Source organism: Athene cunicularia (assembly GCF_003259725.1).
Source record: "Athene cunicularia isolate RWA chromosome 15 unlocalized genomic scaffold, athCun1 chr15_part1, whole genome shotgun sequence".
NCBI lineage: Eukaryota > Metazoa > Chordata > Aves > Strigiformes > Strigidae > Athene > Athene cunicularia.
In genome coordinates, this window is record NW_020799121.1 from 5,749,104 (window position 1) to 5,768,758 (window position 19,655).

The 19,655-nt window shown below is 46.5% G+C and overlaps 2 protein-coding genes across 2 annotated transcripts in view; one reads left to right on the forward strand and one right to left on the reverse strand.

The window, feature by feature from the left end:
* Positions 1 to 4,725, forward strand: part of LOC113486209 (derlin-2-like) — a 5,213-nt gene extending 488 nt beyond the window's left edge. Inside the window, exons 2-8 of the mRNA XM_026859938.1 lie at positions 20 to 187; positions 830 to 903; positions 1,393 to 1,486; positions 2,732 to 2,927; positions 3,431 to 3,521; positions 3,839 to 3,906; positions 4,092 to 4,725. Coding sequence (XP_026715739.1) covers positions 20 to 187; positions 830 to 903; positions 1,393 to 1,486; positions 2,732 to 2,927; positions 3,431 to 3,521; positions 3,839 to 3,906; positions 4,092 to 4,285 — 885 coding nt within the window. The 3' untranslated portion in view covers positions 4,286 to 4,725. The remainder of the gene's footprint in view (positions 1 to 19; positions 188 to 829; positions 904 to 1,392; positions 1,487 to 2,731; positions 2,928 to 3,430; positions 3,522 to 3,838; positions 3,907 to 4,091) is intronic.
* Positions 4,726 to 7,332: 2,607 nt separating this feature from the next.
* Positions 7,333 to 18,117, reverse strand: SMARCB1 (SWI/SNF related, matrix associated, actin dependent regulator of chromatin, subfamily b, member 1). Its single transcript, XM_026859645.1, has 9 exons — positions 18,010 to 18,117; positions 17,347 to 17,376; positions 15,914 to 16,043; positions 15,180 to 15,317; positions 14,384 to 14,511; positions 13,664 to 13,830; positions 13,037 to 13,227; positions 8,623 to 8,754; positions 7,333 to 7,710 (listed from the first exon to the last, which is right to left on the reverse strand). The coding sequence occupies exons 1-9, from the start codon at positions 18,101 to 18,103 to the stop codon at positions 7,671 to 7,673; spliced, it is 1,050 nt and encodes a 349-aa protein (XP_026715446.1). The 5' UTR covers positions 18,104 to 18,117; the 3' UTR covers positions 7,333 to 7,670.
* Between the last annotated feature and the right edge of the window lie 1,538 nt (positions 18,118 to 19,655).

The following is a 19,655-nucleotide window of genomic DNA, read 5'->3' on the forward strand; positions in this document are numbered from 1 at the left end:
TTCTCTCCTCTCTCCCCAGGTCAGGGTCCCTGAGGGGGTGCCGTGGTGGGGGAGCCAGGGGCTGGCTGAGGGCAGGGGGTGCCCGGCAGCGCGTGGCAGCTGCTCTGCCTGTCTCTCACAGCAGCTGGAGTTCATCACCCCCTTCCAGCTGTACTTCAACCCCGACCTCATCTTCAGGAAGTTCCAGGTGAGGCCTTGCCCGGACTTCGGGGTCCCTCTTGCCCCTTCCCAGTAAGGGGTGGGTGTGGCAGGCTGGGCCCTGGGAGTCCAGCTCCGCAGGGCGGTCAGGGAGCCGTGTATGATCCCAGGGGGTTCCCACTACTCCAGTGTTCGCTGACTGGCGGGAGCTGGTTGCCAGCACAGTGTCCCCTCTTGTCACAGATGCCTGGATGGAGATAACTTCTTCCAGCCTTTCCCTGCCATACACCATCTTCGCATTTCCTTTTTTCCTTTACTCAAAACCTGCCTCTTCCTTTTCTCTGACACAGAGATGTTTGGCCATCGGATGTCAGGCTGGGTGGGGAAGGCTTTATGGTAGAGCACAACCAGTGATTTACTTTGGCTCTGGGTGCTGAATTGTGGCTGTTCATCCCTTCCAGAAAAATACAGACATCGTCTTTCCCACACCCGGAAGGGCAGAGGACTCTGGTGGGGGCAATGAAGGGAGGTCCCATGTGAAGGTGGTGTGGCTGTCTGGTGTCCTGGGTTAGTTCTGAGTAGACAGGTGCATGACTGGGTGTCTTCAGTGGATAGGGTGATGGGCTGCTGTACAGGTGATGGGGAGAGACCTGTCTGTCCACTTCCTTTTCTCTCTCTTCTTCTCTTTCAGATATGGAGGCTGATCACCAACTTCCTCTTTTTTGGGCCCCTGGGATTCAGTTTCTTTTTCAACATGATATTTCTGTATCCTTTGGTCTCAGTGAAGCTCTCTGCTCCTGTTATGGCTTAGTCACGATTCCCCCCATCCATTTTCCTCCCCAGGCAGTCTAGGGCTATGGATTCTTCCCTTGGCTCTTCGGGTCTGAATTGAAGCCATTCCCCTGACAAATGTGGCCACCTTCTGCACCTCAATCTCTGATTGCTGCAGGGCAGCCCCTACCAAAAGGCCAAAGAAGCTGGCAATGCTACTGTATCTCATGCTGGAGAGCAGTGCCCATTCCTGGGGTGAGCTCTGGCTGGAGCACAGCAGATGCCTCTGTCTTTCCCTGGGGTCAGTGGTGTAAGGTGAAGTTTACACTGTTCTGCTCTGGGGTTTGGACACCTGGCTGCCAGCTTCCAGTGCTGAAACAGCTTGCAGCTGGCTTATTCACCATAAAGTCATGCTGTGGGGACGCAGGGTGGCCAGCTGTTAATTTCCTATACTGCAACTCCTCCCTTCTCACCTGCTCTCAGGTACAGGTACTGCCGCATGCTAGAAGAAGGTTCCTTCCGTGGAAGGACAGCTGACTTTGTCTTCATGTTCCTCTTCGGAGGGTTTCTCATGACGGTATCCTTTTAAGTTGGTTAAGGCTCTTCAGTGTCTTCTGAGATGCTGTGGGTAGTGTGGGGCTTCTCTGCTAGCTCTCTGTATCCTGTGTTTTGTGGCCTGTAGCAGGTACCTGTCTGGTGACCAAGACAGATGGGTTGTGAACCTTCCCAGTGCCATGGGGCAGAGAGCCCTGAGGCTTGGGAGAGCTCTGCTGAGCATGTGGAGTAACTTCTGGCGGTTTGGGACAGCTTGTGCTTCTCGCCTTGACCACCCTTGTTGCCTGGCCTGTGCTTCACCCAGTATGCTTAGAACAGAAGCAAAATACAGGAAGAGCTGCCAGTACTTGTGTTGGTGTCTGCAGAAGTGATGACGCACCTGGCAAGGGGATGGGCTGCCTGATCCCAGAAGAGGATGTGTGGCAGTGTGCTGAGGAAGGCCAGCCTCAGAGGAAGCCCCTTGTTACGCTCTGTGAGAAGCCGTCCAGCTGCCGCAGGGCGATGGTGGGTGGAGCACTGCTACGATTGGCATGAGGGTGGCTCAGAAAACCAAGCTGCAGCTGAAGGGAAGAATGCAGAGCCATAAAGACAAAGAGTGGGGTGCCTGTCAGCACATCAGGTAGTGTGAGCCCAGCATTCTGTCCTTGTGACCTGTCAGGGGCTGGAGATACTGTCACACATCTTAGAAGTTCTTTTACTGTAGGACAAAATGGTCTGGGTGGGGAGAAATATCTCCCTCCCAAGCATAATACCTGTTCTGAATGTCTTGCTGCTGTTTTATGCAGCTGGTTGAGAGCATCGCTCTCCCCATGGTGCTCTGCATGAAGCTATGTGAGCTCTTGTGGTTGTTAGACATCCTTGGGTGTTTGGTTAGTCAGTCTCCATGGGATGTGTGGCATGTATTAAAAACTAGCTCATAAGTGCTGTAACAATGTGAAGGCCCTTCTCTGAAGGTAATTTTTGATTGACACTTTGTAGAGGTGATTATATGAGCTCCCCAGTCTTTGATGGCTGTAGAAAGTAGCTTAAGGAGTGATCTGTATGTGCCACTCCACTTGTTCTGGGGTGGCAGGGAAGGAAATGCAGTGTGTTGGAAGGGGATCTGTACATCTCAGCCAGCCCGAGAAAGATTTTGTGGCACGGGCAATGTCTTGCACACTATGATCAGCTGTCTGTAGCTCTGGGTTTCCTAGTCACAAGTCACCCTGTGCTGCCTGGATGTGGTGCACAGGGTGGGTAGGTTTTTCCTTGACTCAGTAGTTCTTAGCTATTTGGACTCTTTGCCAGCCTGTTTTTCCTGGGCCAGGCTTTCACCATCATGCTGGTGTACGTGTGGAGTCGCAGGAACCCTTATATCCGCATGAACTTCTTTGGGCTTCTTAACTTCCAAGCCCCCTTCTTGCCTTGGGTCCTGATGGGATTCTCTCTGCTCCTTGGCAACTCCATCATCATCGACTTACTGGGTAAGTCAAAGCTGGCAGGTGCTGGGAACGAGGGCTCTTTGCAGCCACAGTGCTCTCAGTTCTCATAGATGCTACTGGGGCACTAGCACTGTCTCTTGGTTTCATCTTATTTAAGATGATGGGTTTCCTAAAGTGAGCTGGCTGAGGCTGCTGGGTGGACAGCCTCGTGCCTGAGCTCTTGCTTGTGACCTGCATCTGGCTGTGTCTTCCCCAGGGGCAGAGGTTGGATATGGTGAGCTCTGCCTGACACTTGTGCTGCATCTGGTCTGCTGGGTGCCCAGTGCTGCCTTCAGACTGACGGGCTCCCTGCCTGCTTGTGCACGGACCACAGCAGACAGGCTGGCCCTCTGGCACTGCAGCACAGGTGGCTTTGGTGGGAGCTGTCCTGTGGGTACCCAGCTGAGGGATTCTTGGAGCTTCATCCTTCTTAAGCTCCCAGCAGCTCTGGTTCAGCTGGCAAAGGAGTTACAGCTGGGCCTGACCTTGGTGACATCTCTCCCCAGGGATTGCAGTGGGACACATCTATTATTTCTTAGAAGATGTTTTTCCCAACCAGCCTGGAGGAAAGAAGTTGCTGTTAACCCCTGGCTTCCTGTAAGTAAAGATGATTCTTTCTGGGCTTTGCTGTGTTACTTCCCAACCTGGGTCACTTTTATAGCAAACTGTAGTCTGTGACAGCGTGGGGTGACCACAGGACGTCGTTGCATGCTGATAGCACCTCAGTTTGACAGTTTATGCCTCTGCTACAGAAAGCACTGGTGCTTTGCACATTATATATGTATGTACACAGGGTCCATAAAGCAGTTGCTGGTACCTTAAGCTTTGCTAGTTGAACTGAAGTGTTCTTGCTGCTTGTGGAAGTGCTAGATGCAGGTAAGATTTTATTTTTTTTTTCTGACATGTTTCTGTAGTTTAAGAAAGCAGGATATGTTCTGCTTCATGCTGAGGTTCAAAGTTGACCTAGAGATCAAGGAAGCAGGTATGGTCATTGTTACCTATTGACCTGAGCAAAAGAGCAGTTGATGCTGGTGCAGTTGGCAGGTGGCTGTGGCGGGCGGCTAGGCCCTGCGGAGGGCTAGGATGTGCCTAGGAGGGCCGGGGGTTTGGTCCTCGGCTCACTTCCCTAACCTGCCTGCCTGGTGGGATGGGCATGTTCTTTGCCAGGAAGATGGTATTTGACACACCTGAAGAGGATCCCAACTATAACCCTCTCCCTGAAGATCATCCAGAAAACCAACCTAGAGACCAAGACCAGAACCAGCAGCAGCATCCACAATAACACAGGGGACTTCTCCATGTGGCCAGATTCCTCTCTTCCGGCTGGACTTAACGCTGTGGCCGAGATCCGACTGGAATAACACCAGTTGCCATTCTGATGTGTAATGTTTCACTGTTTGTATGGGTAACCCATCTTCCCCTTGTACCAGGTGGTTCCACAGAGCTTTGCACTTAAGAACTGCTGAATGCTCCCAGAGGTGTTCTAGGGACAGGGACTGGAAGTTGTGATGTCTCCTTAGTTACCCAGTGGGGAATAAGTATCAAACGGGGTGTTAAACCAGTTACTCTTTCTCTTCATGTTAATGGCTTGCTGTGTGCCAGGTCACGCTTGCCCTCTGTACAAAGACTAGTGCTCCTGGCTCTCACTGTTGTGAGACCTCTTTGTGGGCTTTCAGTGAAGTAGTACTCCCTACTCTACCGTAGTAGAATTCAGCTCAGCCTCTCCCTTCCCTCTGAGTCTCCCCCTCTTTTTTTGGTTGTTGTTTCCAAAGAGTCTTTACATTAAAGTCTTTATTTTTCAGTTGTGTGTCTGTTTCTGCTGGGGGCAGATGCAGCAGTTCACCAGTACTCATCAGGACTTTGCTCAGAACTGCCAGGCTGTATGCTTGGGCTCTTTTTTTGGTGGTCAAACCAAACTTCAAGCTATCTGGAAGATGTCTTCCCCTCCTCTGTCAGCAGGACTGCAAAGCATGAGGAAGGGTGTGGGGATGTCTAGTTGGAGAAAGGGGTGCCTGGGAAAGGACAGGAGACAGAGCTGGATGCTTGATCCAGGCAGTGACTGGAAGTAGCACTTGACCCTAGTAATAAAGGCTGTCTACACAGTGTAAATCCACTCTTGCTGAATTTTTTAGTTCCAAAACTGAAACATCTGAATTTTAGGGGAAAACTAAACAAGCTAGTCCCTGCCTTGAGCAGCTGTACTAAATGGATTTAGTCATTCTTGCTAAATGCAGTACACACCTGTGCTTATACCAGACCCCAAAGCCTTGGGAGTAAATTTGCAAACAGTGTGTCTTAGAATAGCTTGTTTGGTAATGTTGCTGTCTGCTCAGCTAGACAAGCTTGCAAACCACCACTAAAACTAAGAGAAATGTGAGTAACCAGCATCCAATTAAAAATGATACAGAAGCCTTGTGGCAACGGAAGATTGAACCACAGCCCCCCACTCCTGCCTCCCATGTAGGCTTCCTTGAGGGGTTCCCATGAAAACCCCTTTTTTTTTTTTTTTTGCTATGAAAAAAAACAGACTTAGTTTGAACAAGCTATTTTGTTGCACTTGTTTCCTTCTAGGAAGGATGAAAGACCTGTACAGATGGTAATCTTGTTCTAGAAGACACAGTGGTACCAAGGGCTAAGCAGCCTCAGACCCAAAAGGTACTTGCTGTGTGCTTTGCTCATGACCCAGTAACATGGAGCTGGTGTCCCTGGGAGTTCCCTTTAAAGGCTGCAGACATTCTGTTTCAAATTGCTTCTGAAATGTGACTTTGAAATGCAAAAGCTGAGCTACACTTTAGCTGGAATACTAGATTAAGCTAAGGAGTTGTGATTATAGAGCAAGGAAGCTGCTCCCAGCTGTTCCCTAGTAGTCCTAATACATAGAGAAAGCTGGCTGCAGTCTTTCTGGGACTTGCCCCCCTAGACTGTCCTACCTTGCTCCTGGCTGCCTGGAGGGACAATTCCAGAGGCTGTAGCTCTCTAGGGCTTGAGAAGCAGAGGAGGTGCTTGTAAACCAGCTACAGAGCCTGCGGTCCTTGCGTGCCCATACCTTGTTGTGAACTTTGGGATTAGGTAAACACAAGCTTCACAGCAATTCAAAGATTGCACCACAGATGCCAGTTTAAGGCTACAACAGTTTTGTGCTTGTTTTGGTTGAATTCCCTGGAGAAGCTGCTTGCAGAAGTACCTGATCATAACAAAGAGAGGCTGAAGTGTTCTCAGGAAGAGTTGGGAGTTCCTATGTTCATGAGGCAAAAATCTATGTTCTACATGGGAGGCTAAGATGCAGCAGGAATCCCAGGTTTTGTCTGGCTTGCCAAAATAACCCTTCAACCTCTCTAATAAGGAATAATGGATAGAGTACCACTCTGGCACAGGAGCCTCAGATTAAGACTCTAATAATAATACTGCTAAATTGCAAGTTTTTGGTTTATACAGACAAACATCTGGAAAAAGTTCCTTCCCACCCAGGAATCAGAACTGGCTCTGTTATTACTCAAGTCTAAACATGATAAATTAAGGCTGGAAAGTGTTTTTTTGACTGTGCTAGCAGTGTGGGTGGATCAGCAAGGACTGTAAAACCTATTGGCTTTATGATAAAGGCCTGAACATACTGTCAGGCTGCCAGCAAAATCTGCCCTGCTTGCAACACTCGTCAGTTCTGGCAGGGAATGGTCGGAACTCTATCAAAGAGCTGGTGTACCTCAACAGCAAGGTAGATTGTAATTAGGTTTTTAAGCAAGCTTGATTTTTTAATTTTTTTTTTAAATCTCACTTCAATGGATTTTCTGTTTTTAAACTCCCCAGGGAAAGACAGGTTGTTTCTAAGGTTGTAAATTCTGACAGTGCAGTGCTAAGGGTATTTAAGACACCCACCTTACTTTGGGTGCTCTGTGCACTGGACCTGGCAGCTGTGGGTGCTGACAGTGACCACAGTAAAGGCCCCTGCTGAAGTAAAGCTGCAGGCTTCAACTTTTGTACCAGTTCAGAGATGCTGCTGTTTTTCCAGATGCAATCTTCCCAGAAAAAAGGGTTCAGCATGCAGCAGGTTGACAGCTGACAGACAGGAATGTTAAGTTTATGACTTCATTTAAACTGTTCTACCCTTGTTGAGGCATCAGCCAAACACCTCCCTGAGTTCATTACAGACTACACCAAGTGTGCAAGCAGACCAGTCCCTTTAGAGTCATTTTCTTCTAATTTTTTTTCATTCTCACTTTCTCTTGCAGCAAAAGGTTTTGGGCTGTTTTATCTGTTGAAGGAAAGCAGTTTCCACCATGCTTTAGGGAAACTGACTGCATGTGACTGTTCAGCATTCTACCCAAAACCATTAGTATCAGGCCCCAGGACTATTCAGTCACCAGAATACCACATGGTGAGGTGATACACTATTCATTCAAACTTACTGAACTCAAGTAGTATGCATTCCTTTTATTTAAAAAGTTGTCCTAATAGTGCATGTTGCACCTATACAAAAAAAAAAAATCTTTACACTGTCCACACACAGGTATATAAGGGCTTCAACAGCTGCCACAGGTCTCAGCTAGATCACGTGCTAGCGCAGCATTCTTGCTACGTGGCATTTAGGTGGAAGGGATGGGGGCAGAAGTCAGCAGTACTGGGAACTCTTGGCAAGTGGAATGTGTGTCCCCTTCAGGGACAGAAAGACCCCTGCCAATCCTAGATCCATGTGGGGAGAGGAGTAGGGATAAAGTCTGTAGGAAGAGCACCAGTGTCACAACAGGAAGATTACCAGGCTGGAGCAGTGTTGGCCAAACGTCTCATGCGCCTAGGAGAGAGAGAAAGAGGTACAGTGAGTGCTGTGGTTCAGTCATGTGAAATCTTACTAAAGCCAACACTTTTGGGGAAGCTGCTGCAGCCTTGTGAATGCTGCAGACAGGTTTATTCCCTACACAGACTTCTTTGGTCACCTGTTGATAAGGCTAAGACACTAGTCTCAGTAACAGCTTTTAGGGCACTTTTGCTCACAAACTTGGATTGAACTGATCCCTGCTGAAAACTATTCAGCCATAGCAGAGAAGGAAAATAATTATGAATCTGTTGATCACCAGTAAAAAAAAAATCCTGGTAAAGAGCTGAGCCAGCATTATCTACTGTTCCCACAATGTATCTTTTGGAGACATTCTAGAAGTTCATTTTTATCTGCCAGGAGCAATGTCGCCAAGTAGGAGCAAGTGCTCTCAACTGCTTGTCAAACATCACTTAGCAGGTCTCTGGTACGCAGAGCTCCTGGAATCACAGCAGTGCTCCCATGCTGGCATCGTCAGGCTGGGGCTGGGAGCTTGCTCACTCCTACATCAACCAGCACTTTACACTTCCTAAAAAGAAACCTTGTGGCAGAATTCTAGGTAGCATGACAGTGCGTGAAACACCAATATTTTTGATGAATGCCTTCTTATAGAAACAGATTCCCCCTGCACAAACTGAGAGCTCAAGAAAAAAAAAAAAACCAAAAAGGAAACTTTGCTTCAAGCAGGAGATGGTGAGAGATTTAAATGTTTTTGCAGCAAGGTGCTAACAGTTTAATATCCTGAAGCTAAAGGGATATGAGTTTCTGTTGTGGTGTGCAAGCGTGAAATCCTGCCAGTTGGCTCTCAGCAGAGAAAGACAAACATCAAAGCTTTTAAGTTCTGTCTTAGAGACAGGCCAGGAGGAGAAGTGTCTGAACCAGTGGCAGCACCTTGTATTTCTGTCCTGATCTCTGATCTTCTTCTCCATCTCGGCATCTGTGAGGGTTTCCAGGAGAGGGCACCACTGGTCAGCATCGCCCGTGTTGCGAATGGCAATTTCCACCGTCGGCAAAGGGTTCTCGCTGCACAGCAGGGAAGAAGGCAACAAAGCAACATCCATCAGCGGTCCCAGAGCACTCCTCTGGGTTACCAGCCCAGATGCAAGACACAAGGACAACAGAGCATCATTTACAGTGTCTCAGTCTTAAGCATTCAGTCTTAGCCTTGCTTCACACAGCCTGGTTCCCAAAGCACGCGAGGAGCTGACTATTACCGTCTCCTTTCACCACCAGAGAGGGGTTTGTCAAATCAACTGTGGATGACATGGTTCTCTCCCACAAGGGCCATTATGTACCTGGCTGACAGTAAGCCCAGGGAAAGTTCATACCAGTTTATTAGTGCTGGGAGCACTTCTCCTGGCACAGCAGCTGAGCAGGGACTGTTAACAGGGCTCTTTGTCTAGCTTTGCAGTCTAGTTCTGCAACTGACTTCCTAGCTGCAGTTTGCCTAGCACACCTCTGACAGCTCTTCTCTGGCAAAAGTCTGATTTTCTGGGAGCCTGACAGTGGAATGAGCATTGTTCTCCCAACTGCCATGGAAAGACAGTTTAGGAAAGTCTTTTAGGACCTGCTGTTGCAACCAGCAGCTATGGCTACTGCCTGCACAAGCACTGAAAGACGAGACTCTGTTCCAGATCACAAGATCTGCTCCTCAGAGATCTCTCTGCCCTGACCAGCTGTATTATCATATGCACAAAAATATTTACTGTTTCACTAGCCACTTTTCAGTAAAAGTCAACAGGAACTGACCAGGAGTAGCTTCCCAAATGTTGACAGTGGAGCGGAAGCCCAGCATAAATATAGAGGAGCCTCAGAATGTAAATGTTTGCTTTGAATTCTATGAAGTGGCTGCACAAAGTGTGTGTGCAAGAGGAGCCTTCGGGCAGGTGTGCACACACATCTGGCCCCCTCCCTAGGGACATGCCTCCATGCAGAGGATTTCAGTGCTCATGGGCAGCCCTCTCATTCCCCCAGGAAGGAACTCGAATCCTCATCACCACAGGAACAGGCAACATCTGCAAAGCTATTAGTCTAGAATAACAACGCTTCAAAGTAATGCTACAATGACAAATTAATCCAAAGCCTTTGGTATCTGATCCTGGGAGGAAGCTTTAATCAAATCTACTTTCAGTACTGCTGACGTCCACTAAGAAACACTCAAACCCAGGAATTTCATCTTAGCCCCAGACTGCTACACATTCCAGGCTAAGCACTAGATCTTAATTGGCTTTTCTGACTCGATAGCATGGTCTGTGCCTCATTTATTATGCTTAACACTGACCACCCACTAGAATTAAGTGAGAATTGGAAAGGCAACCTCCTATGTGTAACTTCATTACAAGCCAACTCAGATACCATACTTCTTTAGCAAAGAATCAAGAGATAAACTGAAAAAATCCTCATCTCCCAACCTCCAAAGTCAGACAGTTCCTCCTCCCTTGTTATTTTCTGATGAAGAGGTCAGTGCTGCTGGCACAACAACCGAAAGGCGCTGTCAGCTGCAGGATTCCCAGTAGAGCAGGACACTCCCTCTGCTAGGGCACAGGCCCCTGGCAGTAGTGTCACAGGCACACCAACGGGGCAAGGAAACGTTGTCTTTTGGAAAAGGTGACTCCTCAGGCATGTAGGTTTGGTGTGAGAGAGAACCTGTGCCACCACTCGGGTCTTGAAGGCAAAACTCTGGCTGTGAAGTGCTGTGTGCTGCCACTACAGACACTAGGTACCAAGGCAGGAAACATGGCAGCACACCATCCCCTAAAGATCCCGTAAGCAGCAGTCACCTGCCTGCTTCCAGTCCTGCCCTTCCCACTGGGCTTTCAGGCTCTCCTTGTTTTGCACAGAGCAGGCCAGCTGAAAGAACTGCCCTGGCTTTCATCAGCTAAAAGACAGTTTCACCTCCCTCTCAGATGATTAAGAGGGACATGACTTCTCAAACCTCCAGTCCCTTGAGATATTAAGGTTCTTTTGATACATCTAAAACAGACCCTTTCCTTACATCAGCAGAATGACTGGCGCAACCACCGCTCCTGTGGTTTGGGAATTCAGGAGCTAACCAGCCACAGAACCCAAATATCATTAATCACTGTAAGGTTTCAAAAGTACTCCTTTGCTTGAAGAAAAAAGGGAAGAGGAGGATGTGTTTGTACTATGACACAAAACAAGGTTTAAATTAGATGTCTTTTCCTCCCTGAATAGCTCATGTCTACATACTTTGTTCTGTTGGGGTTTCCTAGTTTTTGATGCTCCCCCTTGCAATATTGCCACAGTCTAAAGAAGGCCTGAAATCTATCTGTTTGAACTACCTCTAAAAGGAAGCACTTTTTAGGAACAACAATCAGATACATGTTTTGAGGGAGAATAGCATAGATTTGGGATTGATATAGCAGAGAGCCTGGGCAGCACTGACTAAAACCTGACACACTGCATGTTACAGAGACTGATAGAAAACAAAGGGAGAAATGAACCTCCCTCATGACAGATAACATAGGCACAGATTAATGTGTTAACTCTGATATCTGCAATACATGAAGGACGGAGAACATTTAGTGTCCACTAAATGTGGACAACACCTGCCTCTGATGCACCAAGTGACAAGAGTTAGGAACCAATGCCCTGTGGGTTGGGAGGCAGTATGCTAAAAAGTTGTTGAAGTAAATTAACTGGGAAGGTAAATAAACTATCAGTAGAAAAGAGGGCTTCCTGGCCAGCATAGGGTGAACAGGGCTACCTCTCTACTTCAAGGAGGATATGAAGAGGAAAGCTCAAACTCCTGGGAATGCTCAGGCAACACTAAACTGTGTGGCAATGAACTCACTCCCTGCCATAGCTAGCTTAAACGACAGACTAAAGTCTACTTCACACTGGCTTCACGGACTACATCTACCAGCAGGGACACTTTCACTTTCTGCCACTGCAGGCCACAATGCAGACGGTGCAAGCTCTCTTCTCTCATAACACTCTCACAGCAGGGAAGAAGAGGCAATACTACAGGTATTGGATTCCCATCTACCATCCTCCAAGTTCCCATCATTTCTCAGGAACGCACACCCACTGTTCTGTTACTTCAGCTGGATGTGGTCCCATGCTAGATCTGCAAATACCAGTCAGCTGTTGTGGATGGAAAGGTAGAAGTCACCTCCCCACCCATGTGAGGAGAAGGGACATCAGCAGGATGGACAGAGTCTTAACAGTTTCAGTAGAAGAGTTTAAGTTCTGTGTGGGAAAGGGCTCCTTCCCATTTTCTAATATGAACCACTCTGGGGATCATTTTAGAACCAAGTAGTTGTTGTAGAAGATTTTCAGGATAAAAACAACCTCCAGAGGAAGCAGAATGAGACTAGTGTAAGAGCAATTGGTTCAGAGCAGATCAGTGCCTGTTTTCCACAGAAGGTTGACCAGACAGAAAACCTTCAGGTGGAGAAGGAGCAGAGCTCATGGCAGCCTCCAGCTCCTCCTTGCTCACCCCTACACCAACTACTCGTTGCCCTCTCCATGAGGTAGGACAGGGCTGGGCATCTTTCCCTTTGCTGCCCAGGCAGGTCAGCCTGCTTCCCTGAACTGACCTCTACAAAACTGGTGTCAGCAGTGCCATTCCCTCACCTCTGCAAATATGTCATTTGCTGAACTCTCAAACTTCCTCAACTGTTGCCATGACCCGAGGTCAAAAAACCTCACAGCACACATTAAGGGACACTTGGAGTCTGCAGACTCAGCAACACGCTGAGGATAACATTAGTACAGTAACTCACTACAGAACACTGCACAGCACAACTGGAAATGATTATCGTTAGGAGACAAGTTACAAAACTGACTAATCCAACCTGACACTGCTGCATTCCAGCTGTGAGAAGAGCCTATGATCAAGCCAACTTTAATGTCAGCCAGAGTAGAGAGCCACAGTTTCCATCAGTCTTAGTTCAAAACACCAAAGCTTGAGACAGTGGATGGCCCAAGTCAGGCAAAGCCAAAAAACCCAAAATGAGTCTGGGTCTCATCATGAGCATACATTAGAAGAGGGAAACACCAGGTATTCAGTCACTGTTAATTACAACAGCCTTTCATTCCGCAGCAAAAGCTGACATTTCAGTACTTGGTCCTGAAATGTATTAGACCCAACAGGAAAAGATACTTGAGCACAAGCACAAAAAATTGTGAGTAGGACAGAACGGTGCAAGCTGTAAGGACCAATTTCAAACAAAACTCTCTGCATCAAGTCATCTGTTCTACGATTCACTGATGCAAATGCCCATGATGTACGAACACGCACACCCCCCCCAGCTGTACGAGGAAGATGACAGGTCTGTACCTGAAGGCGTAGGTCTTCTGATGCCAACTCAGCTGTCCCCGGATGCTGTAGGCAATAGTAGTGACAAACTCCCCACCCAGGCCAAGCTCTGAGCACAGCTTCAAGGCAAACTTCTCTGGTGAATTCTCCTTCTCCGACATGTCCCACTCGAACTGGTCTACAAGGGAGATGTTCCCTACATGGATGTTTAGCTGGAGACAAGGGAAGAAACAGGTCATTTGTTTCCATTCTCACAATAGTTTCTCAAAGGTAATTTAACTGAGGAGGCAAAGGCTGGAGAAGAGAAGCAGAGTAGTAACTCCTAGCTCCCTGCATCTGCAGAGCTCCTTAACCTGAATTCCTAATTCCAATAACATGAAGACAACTCAGCTCTGCTCACCAAGGTTCAGTTCTTCCAAACAAACATGACAATGCTTTAAATGAACTATTTCATCATGTCAGAGGCTAGCACATTAATCTGCCACCTTGGTTCTATTCTCAATACAAAGGACAAAGCACAATCTGGAAGCAAGACTGGAATTAAAGACTCCTTTTTGCTGAGGGAAGTCTTTGTACTCCTACTCCCCCATAACATAACCAGAGAGACACAAATGGTTCAGCTCTCATTCTACTGCCTTCCTGTATTACCTTAATAATAACTCGTTGGTCTGACTGATCTTCTAGGATACTGTCAGTTGGGTATGACTCGATCTGTTGTCGGATGGCAGAGGCAATAGCAGGGACAAAGGTCAGAGGATTCAAATCCAGGTCATCACAAAGAATCTCAGAGAACATTTCTGGGGTCATTAGCTTTTCTGATACAGAACAAGAATGAACAGAGTGTTAGGTTTCTCAGAAATCAATGTCTGTACTTCCAGAATACACACAGTGTGACAAAGGGAATTCCAAATGCACCACCTTTTGCTTTTATAAGGGTGTTTTGCATCAGGTTTGTAAGGACGTGCACACTGACACAGGGACACACAGCCTTCTTACTTGCTCCATGGAGACAACGTAGCTATGGTCTAATAATCCACACAGATAAAGGAGCCATACACATTAACTGTTTTGTATTTGAGATACCTCAGCTCACAGATAGTCTCAGACCACTGAGCTGACGAACTGGGTCAGGAGAATAGGCCAGATAAACGCTTCAGATTACATGTGTCCAGGAATGACTGCAACCCACGGAGGTGGCAGAGCACCCGCTAAGAGACATAAGAGCTGAATAGAGTCCAGAGCGGGAAAGCTTTAAAGCTTTGTGTATATGGGACAAGGACATGCACACTCATGCTTGTTCCCTCTTCATATCTGGTGATGGGTACAACTGTATCTCTTCAGCCTCGGGAAACTCTCCTTCCTACATACCATTCATGTTCCACGTAAATGCATCTCTGAGTTTCTGCCCATCAATTTCCATATCAAGCCTGATTGGAACCAGAACCTCCGGCTGGGACGCATTCTCATGGATCACTGCTGGGTCATGGTCATCAAAGCTAATACGAAGAGCAACACCACAGTATATGCAACTAGCACATGACACATCTGGCATCCATAGAGGGAAGGCAAGGTTTGTTGGAAGCAATCCCCACACTCCATCTCCCCCATCAGTCTTTAGACAGACTCCTCAATGCAAGCTTACAGGGCTATGGCAACCAATACGTTTATCACCTTTTATTATACCTATCATAATACATTTCTGCAAATAAAACAGGGAAGCTTTCCAGGATTACAATTAGCTTGTTTTCCTCAACTATTATAATGAAAAATAAAAGTTAGTCACAAGTCACAGTAGCATTTTCCACTGAAGAAATTAGATCAAAGTTACTGGAATACATCAGTGAGGGGCAGCCCGTCCTTCACAGAGAGGGTTTGCAGGCTCCTCAAATGACATCTGCTCAGCAAATCAGCAGAAAGTAGAAGGAACTCATCAGGAAAAGAATGAACCATTTTCCTGACAAAAGGAAAGCCTCCTCTCTGAGCCATGGCTGGCTGCTCTAAGGAAGAGCCTCAAGACATACAGTTTAACTAAGAACCTCCACATTAGCGACCTGTATGTCTTTTGTCAGAGATGAATCACATAACATTAACTGATCAGCCCTACCCTGGCAGCATGTCATTTTGGCAACTGTTTCCACTTTGCAGAAGCAGGAAGCTGTCTTACCACAGAGGGAATGTCCTCTTCTTATCCCTGCCCATGCGATTTCTGTTAATTGTTGTTGAGCATGGCACTGCATCCAGGTGGTGAGAGCTGTTGGGCAGGGTTGGCACCCACTGGTTGTTCCTCTTTGCCTTCTGTTCTCTGAAGAAGGAGACTGTATGTTAAACTCCAGATCCTGAGTGCTGCTACTAAAAAGGCAACAGAATTTTAAACTTTAAGTCCCATTATGAGCTCCTCCTATTTTCTTCTGGAACCCTCAACAATATTGTCCTACTGAGAACTCATGTTCCACACTAGCCTCTGGGATGCCCATTCTCCAGCTCACAATTGTTCATTAGATATGAAGCCAGGTGCACCGTTATAAATACCAGGTTCATATTTGGATTTTCTATCTATACTTTATAAAAGGACTGCTGAGAAACACAAGGTCTCCAGAAGGCAGTACGTGCAGGGAGTGTGTTCTGCAAAACATCTGGTACAGCTGGAATGCAGCAATTGCAAAAAGAGCTGTATCATCAAACACTTATGTTTTTCTTCCTGTTGTATGTGGGCAGTAACACAATCCTTACGCTCTGGAGATCTTCATTTGCCCAACACTGCAAACAACTCTTGGCACAGACTGGCCAACACTCCCCTGCACAACAGCCAGGGTTTATGCAATTTCTTGTGCTTCCTGCTCAAGCTGACATCTCCCCAGCAGCTCTGCTCTGATCTTGGCCCTCATGGATGCTGGTTACCTGAGGTAGGTAGGAGGTTCTGTGCTGATAGACACTGCCTTATACTTCTCATCATTCCCATCCAAGATCTCTTCCACTTCAGAAGCCTTTAACAGCGTCACGCTAGTGGCTAACGTTGTATAGCCATGATCTATTATCAGGAAAGATGCCAATAATTAACATGGGAAAGTACCACAGAGCACTGGAGCATTAATAGGCCGCATAGTGAAAAGCCCTCCTTGCCACTGCAGGAGGGACTAAAACAGGTTATGTGGTATGAATGTGTGCCCCAAGAGTCCTCTGGGCTTTGTTTATCTTCTCATAGACATTTAATTTTCAAGAAAGGTTTTGACATGGCATTTTGTACACATGGGATAAATTAGGATGACAAAATTTTCTACAATCATTTCTGAGCTGCCAGAAGCCTCTACTCTCCCTCACACACCAGGATGCTCTACTACTGGGGTAGATTACTTGCACTGGAGTGACCAGAAACCCAGCCACATTGCCTGGCACTAAAGAAATATAACCTGGTTTTGACGCCCATCTAAACAGCAGGAATAAATATGACTTTCTTAGGAGCAGGGGTGGAATGTCTCAGTTAATGCATGGCAATCCCCACCACAAAGTCTAGAGAAGAAATACAACTCAAAAGACAAAAGCAGTATGACACCTTGAAATGGTTCCACAGTGATAAAGCAAAAGCAAAAAAAGGCATCAATCTCTCTTTCCCTTGTATACCTATCCTGTTCATACTCTATTAAAAGTGTCTTTCATTTGGGCTAAGAGTCAAGACACAGGGAGGGTTAGAATGACATGAGCTTCCCTCAGGTCCTACCACTGGATGAACCTCGTTCTTCCAGGGTGCAACTTATAGACTCTGGTGATTTCTGTTATCAAATTTACTTAAGATGGAAAGGAACGCTACAAAAACAAAATTTCAGAAAAGAAGTCCTTAAATACTCATAATTGTTAGCTAATTTTTAAATCTAATGTGCTTTTAATTCAGAAGAGGAAGAGAAAAACAACTCTTTCCTACCCTGAGTTGCCCTTTGCCACATGGTTTAGCTCTGCACACCTACATCTGCCAAAATGTAAAAGTCTCTTCCACAGCCTTCTGGGAGGAAAAGCCCAGAAAACAATAAATCCTCAGAGGACATAAAGCTTGGAAACAGAGAGGCAATGACCAACAGAAAAGCTGATAAGACTTAGGAAAGGGGGAGAAACCTCAGGACAGCTCTTATTGAGTAACAGAGACCATCTGCAGTTGAGAGTCACACTAAGGTTCTGAGAAAGGAGAGTTGAGCATGTGATCAGGATGCACAATTAGGGCGACCACAGGGAGAGATCAGAGGAAGAGGATTAGACATTAATATATATTGTAACAGAACCAAAGGTCACAGTGGAGATTCTTCCTCTAGCACAGCTAAGAATAACACACAGATAAGACTTACATCTTCTGGGACTATGAGACCGCTGATTTTCTGTTGGGAAAAAGAAAAAAAAGCAACAGGTCAGCAGGATACTCAAAGGAAGGAGACCTAAGTCCAGAATAAACCATTTGTTTTTATTATGCTTTAGTCTAAAGAGTATACAAGTCATACTGCTAAGAAATTTAACTGCTTGTTATTAGTCTCCCACAAAAATAATACCATGGCAGCTATATTCTTACTGCAGTAGTCACATCAGTGGCAACACACCAGAACAAATTCTGGCAGGCAGAAACATTCAGTCCCTACAAGAAGCAGAGTTAAGCAAAGACAACCATTTTTAATGGGGCATCTATTTGACAAGAGAGACAAAAATGTCCCTCTTTGTCTATAAAAGTCTCTTCTGGAATACGGTATTGATTTTGAGATGTGGCTTTTGCTTTAGGATGAAAGCAGCTAACCCCAGAAAAGCCATGATGGATGTTTTGATTTTAGGACACTGTTGATCAGCTGATGTTTGCTGCTAGGCTGAACCAGGAGCTACTGGTGCTACCACTGCAGAGCGCTCCATCACTGGGACAATCCAAGTCATACAAACCGTAAAGGTGCACAAGCTTGCCAGAGACAGTTTTTCTCAAGACAAGATTTCAGATAAACATTACTGGGAATGCTTGCTCATTTTCTCACCATGTGAAGAGGCCACTATCTTCTTCCTTTCTTCCACTGTGGCTAATCGCCTCCAGAGTGAGGGATATCTCTTGTACAGGGAACCCCGGAACATACGCAAGTAGTTCCCCACCTACAAGAAAAGTGGAGAAGTTGCCTGCTATTCCATTTAAGAGATTTTTTTTAGAAGAAGCTGAAACAAATACAGCTCCTTGTGCTAAGAGGAACCACTTAAGTTTTTGTTCTTCATGACAGACTGACTGCACAGGGTTTGGCATCATAGAGCATTGCAATTTTTGCAGCAATACAGAAAACAAAACTTTTATCAGCACTTATTTCAGTAGCCACTAAGAAAAAAATTTCACATCCATTGCCAATAATCCATTTAATAGGAAAAAATTCTCCATTCATTTTCATGCATTTTTAACAACCTAGGCTTCTTTACTTCAGCTTCTGTTCCAATGCACAATGCTCAGTAGGAATTAAATGAAACCAGGTACCCAGTTCTCTGACAGTTATAATTTTTACTGTGAACCTCTGTGCCATCCAGACATTGCTTGAATACAACAAATTCCCAGAGACTTGTATTTTGTTTTAAATCCTTTGAACATGTAAAATGTGATTGCTGCCAATAATCCTTTTCCAAATTTACTGAAGATCTATAAAGCAGTTCCATTCTTCCTGGCACAAGATCCTCACCTGGGCTGAAGGCTACAGGAGGACTTGCTGAACAACAAAACTACTTCTAGGCCATGAAATCAAATTTTTAGACTGGTAGTACACTGGCAGACTGCCACACAGTAAGATTTTTACTCTTTGTTTGACAAGACTCATTTTGATCTTAACATCTATTTTCAGGTAACTTTTAATTGTATCTGTTGCTCCACAGTGCTCATCAACAGACAGAATTAATGGTAGATAAAAAAGGCAAACCTTTTTCTCCTTCCATGTGCCTGGTATGGCAAGCTCACAGATTAGCCGACTGCAGTTACAGTTCTTCTTTCAAACTGCATTTCACATGAGAGCACAAGGGGACTTTAGCCCCTGCTCAACCTATACAGCTGGCAATTTAACTTACCCAATATTTCCTTTTTTACACTGGTGGGCAAGAGCTAAAACATTTTTTTCCAGTTTCCAACTGCGATCATTTCCCTGGTGCTGAGGCACCAGTTTCATACTTCAATAATTGTCTTCGGGGAGGCAGAACAGCCTCTCAGCATGAGAGGCTGTAGCATCAGCACATACAATGGGGTGCTACAATGCTGCACACAGGCATCTCTTGGTAACTCATTTGCACAAGGCTGAAAGAGCCGTGCAGGCGGATTTTGGTGTTGTTACTAAGCATAAAGACCTATGTGGGCTTAATTACCTCACGGCATGTGAAAGAATCCAAAACTCTGAACAAATGGGCTACATAAATTCGTGAGTATCAGGGAGCGGGGCCTCAGGCTGCGATCAGGCGAGGATCCGGTCTCTGCGTACCCGTGCGTGTCTCCAAAGGCCGCCCTTACTGGGAGCACTGGTCCCAGCGCTGCCGAGGCTCTCGGGCAGCGCTCACGGCCCGGCCCCGAGCGGAGCCCGGCCCCCGCCGCCCCTGGCAGCGCCCGCAAGCCGGGGGGCAGAGGGGACCCGCAGGGCCTGGAAGGCCGGTGCCCCCCCCCCCCCCC

Coding starts and splice junctions, on each gene's coding strand:
- SMARCB1 (XM_026859645.1), bottom strand. CDS start 18,103: ATGTTCCGGGGTTCCCTGTACAAGAGATATCCCTCACTCTGGAGGCGA. Junction 15,318..15,913: donor GAACCTCCTACCTACCTCAG/GTAACCAGCATC, acceptor CTCCTTCTTCAG/AGAACAGAAGGCAAAGAGGA. Junction 13,228..13,663: donor ACCAACGAGTTATTATTAAG/GTAATACAGGAA, acceptor CCTTGTCTCCAG/CTAAACATCCATGTAGGGAA.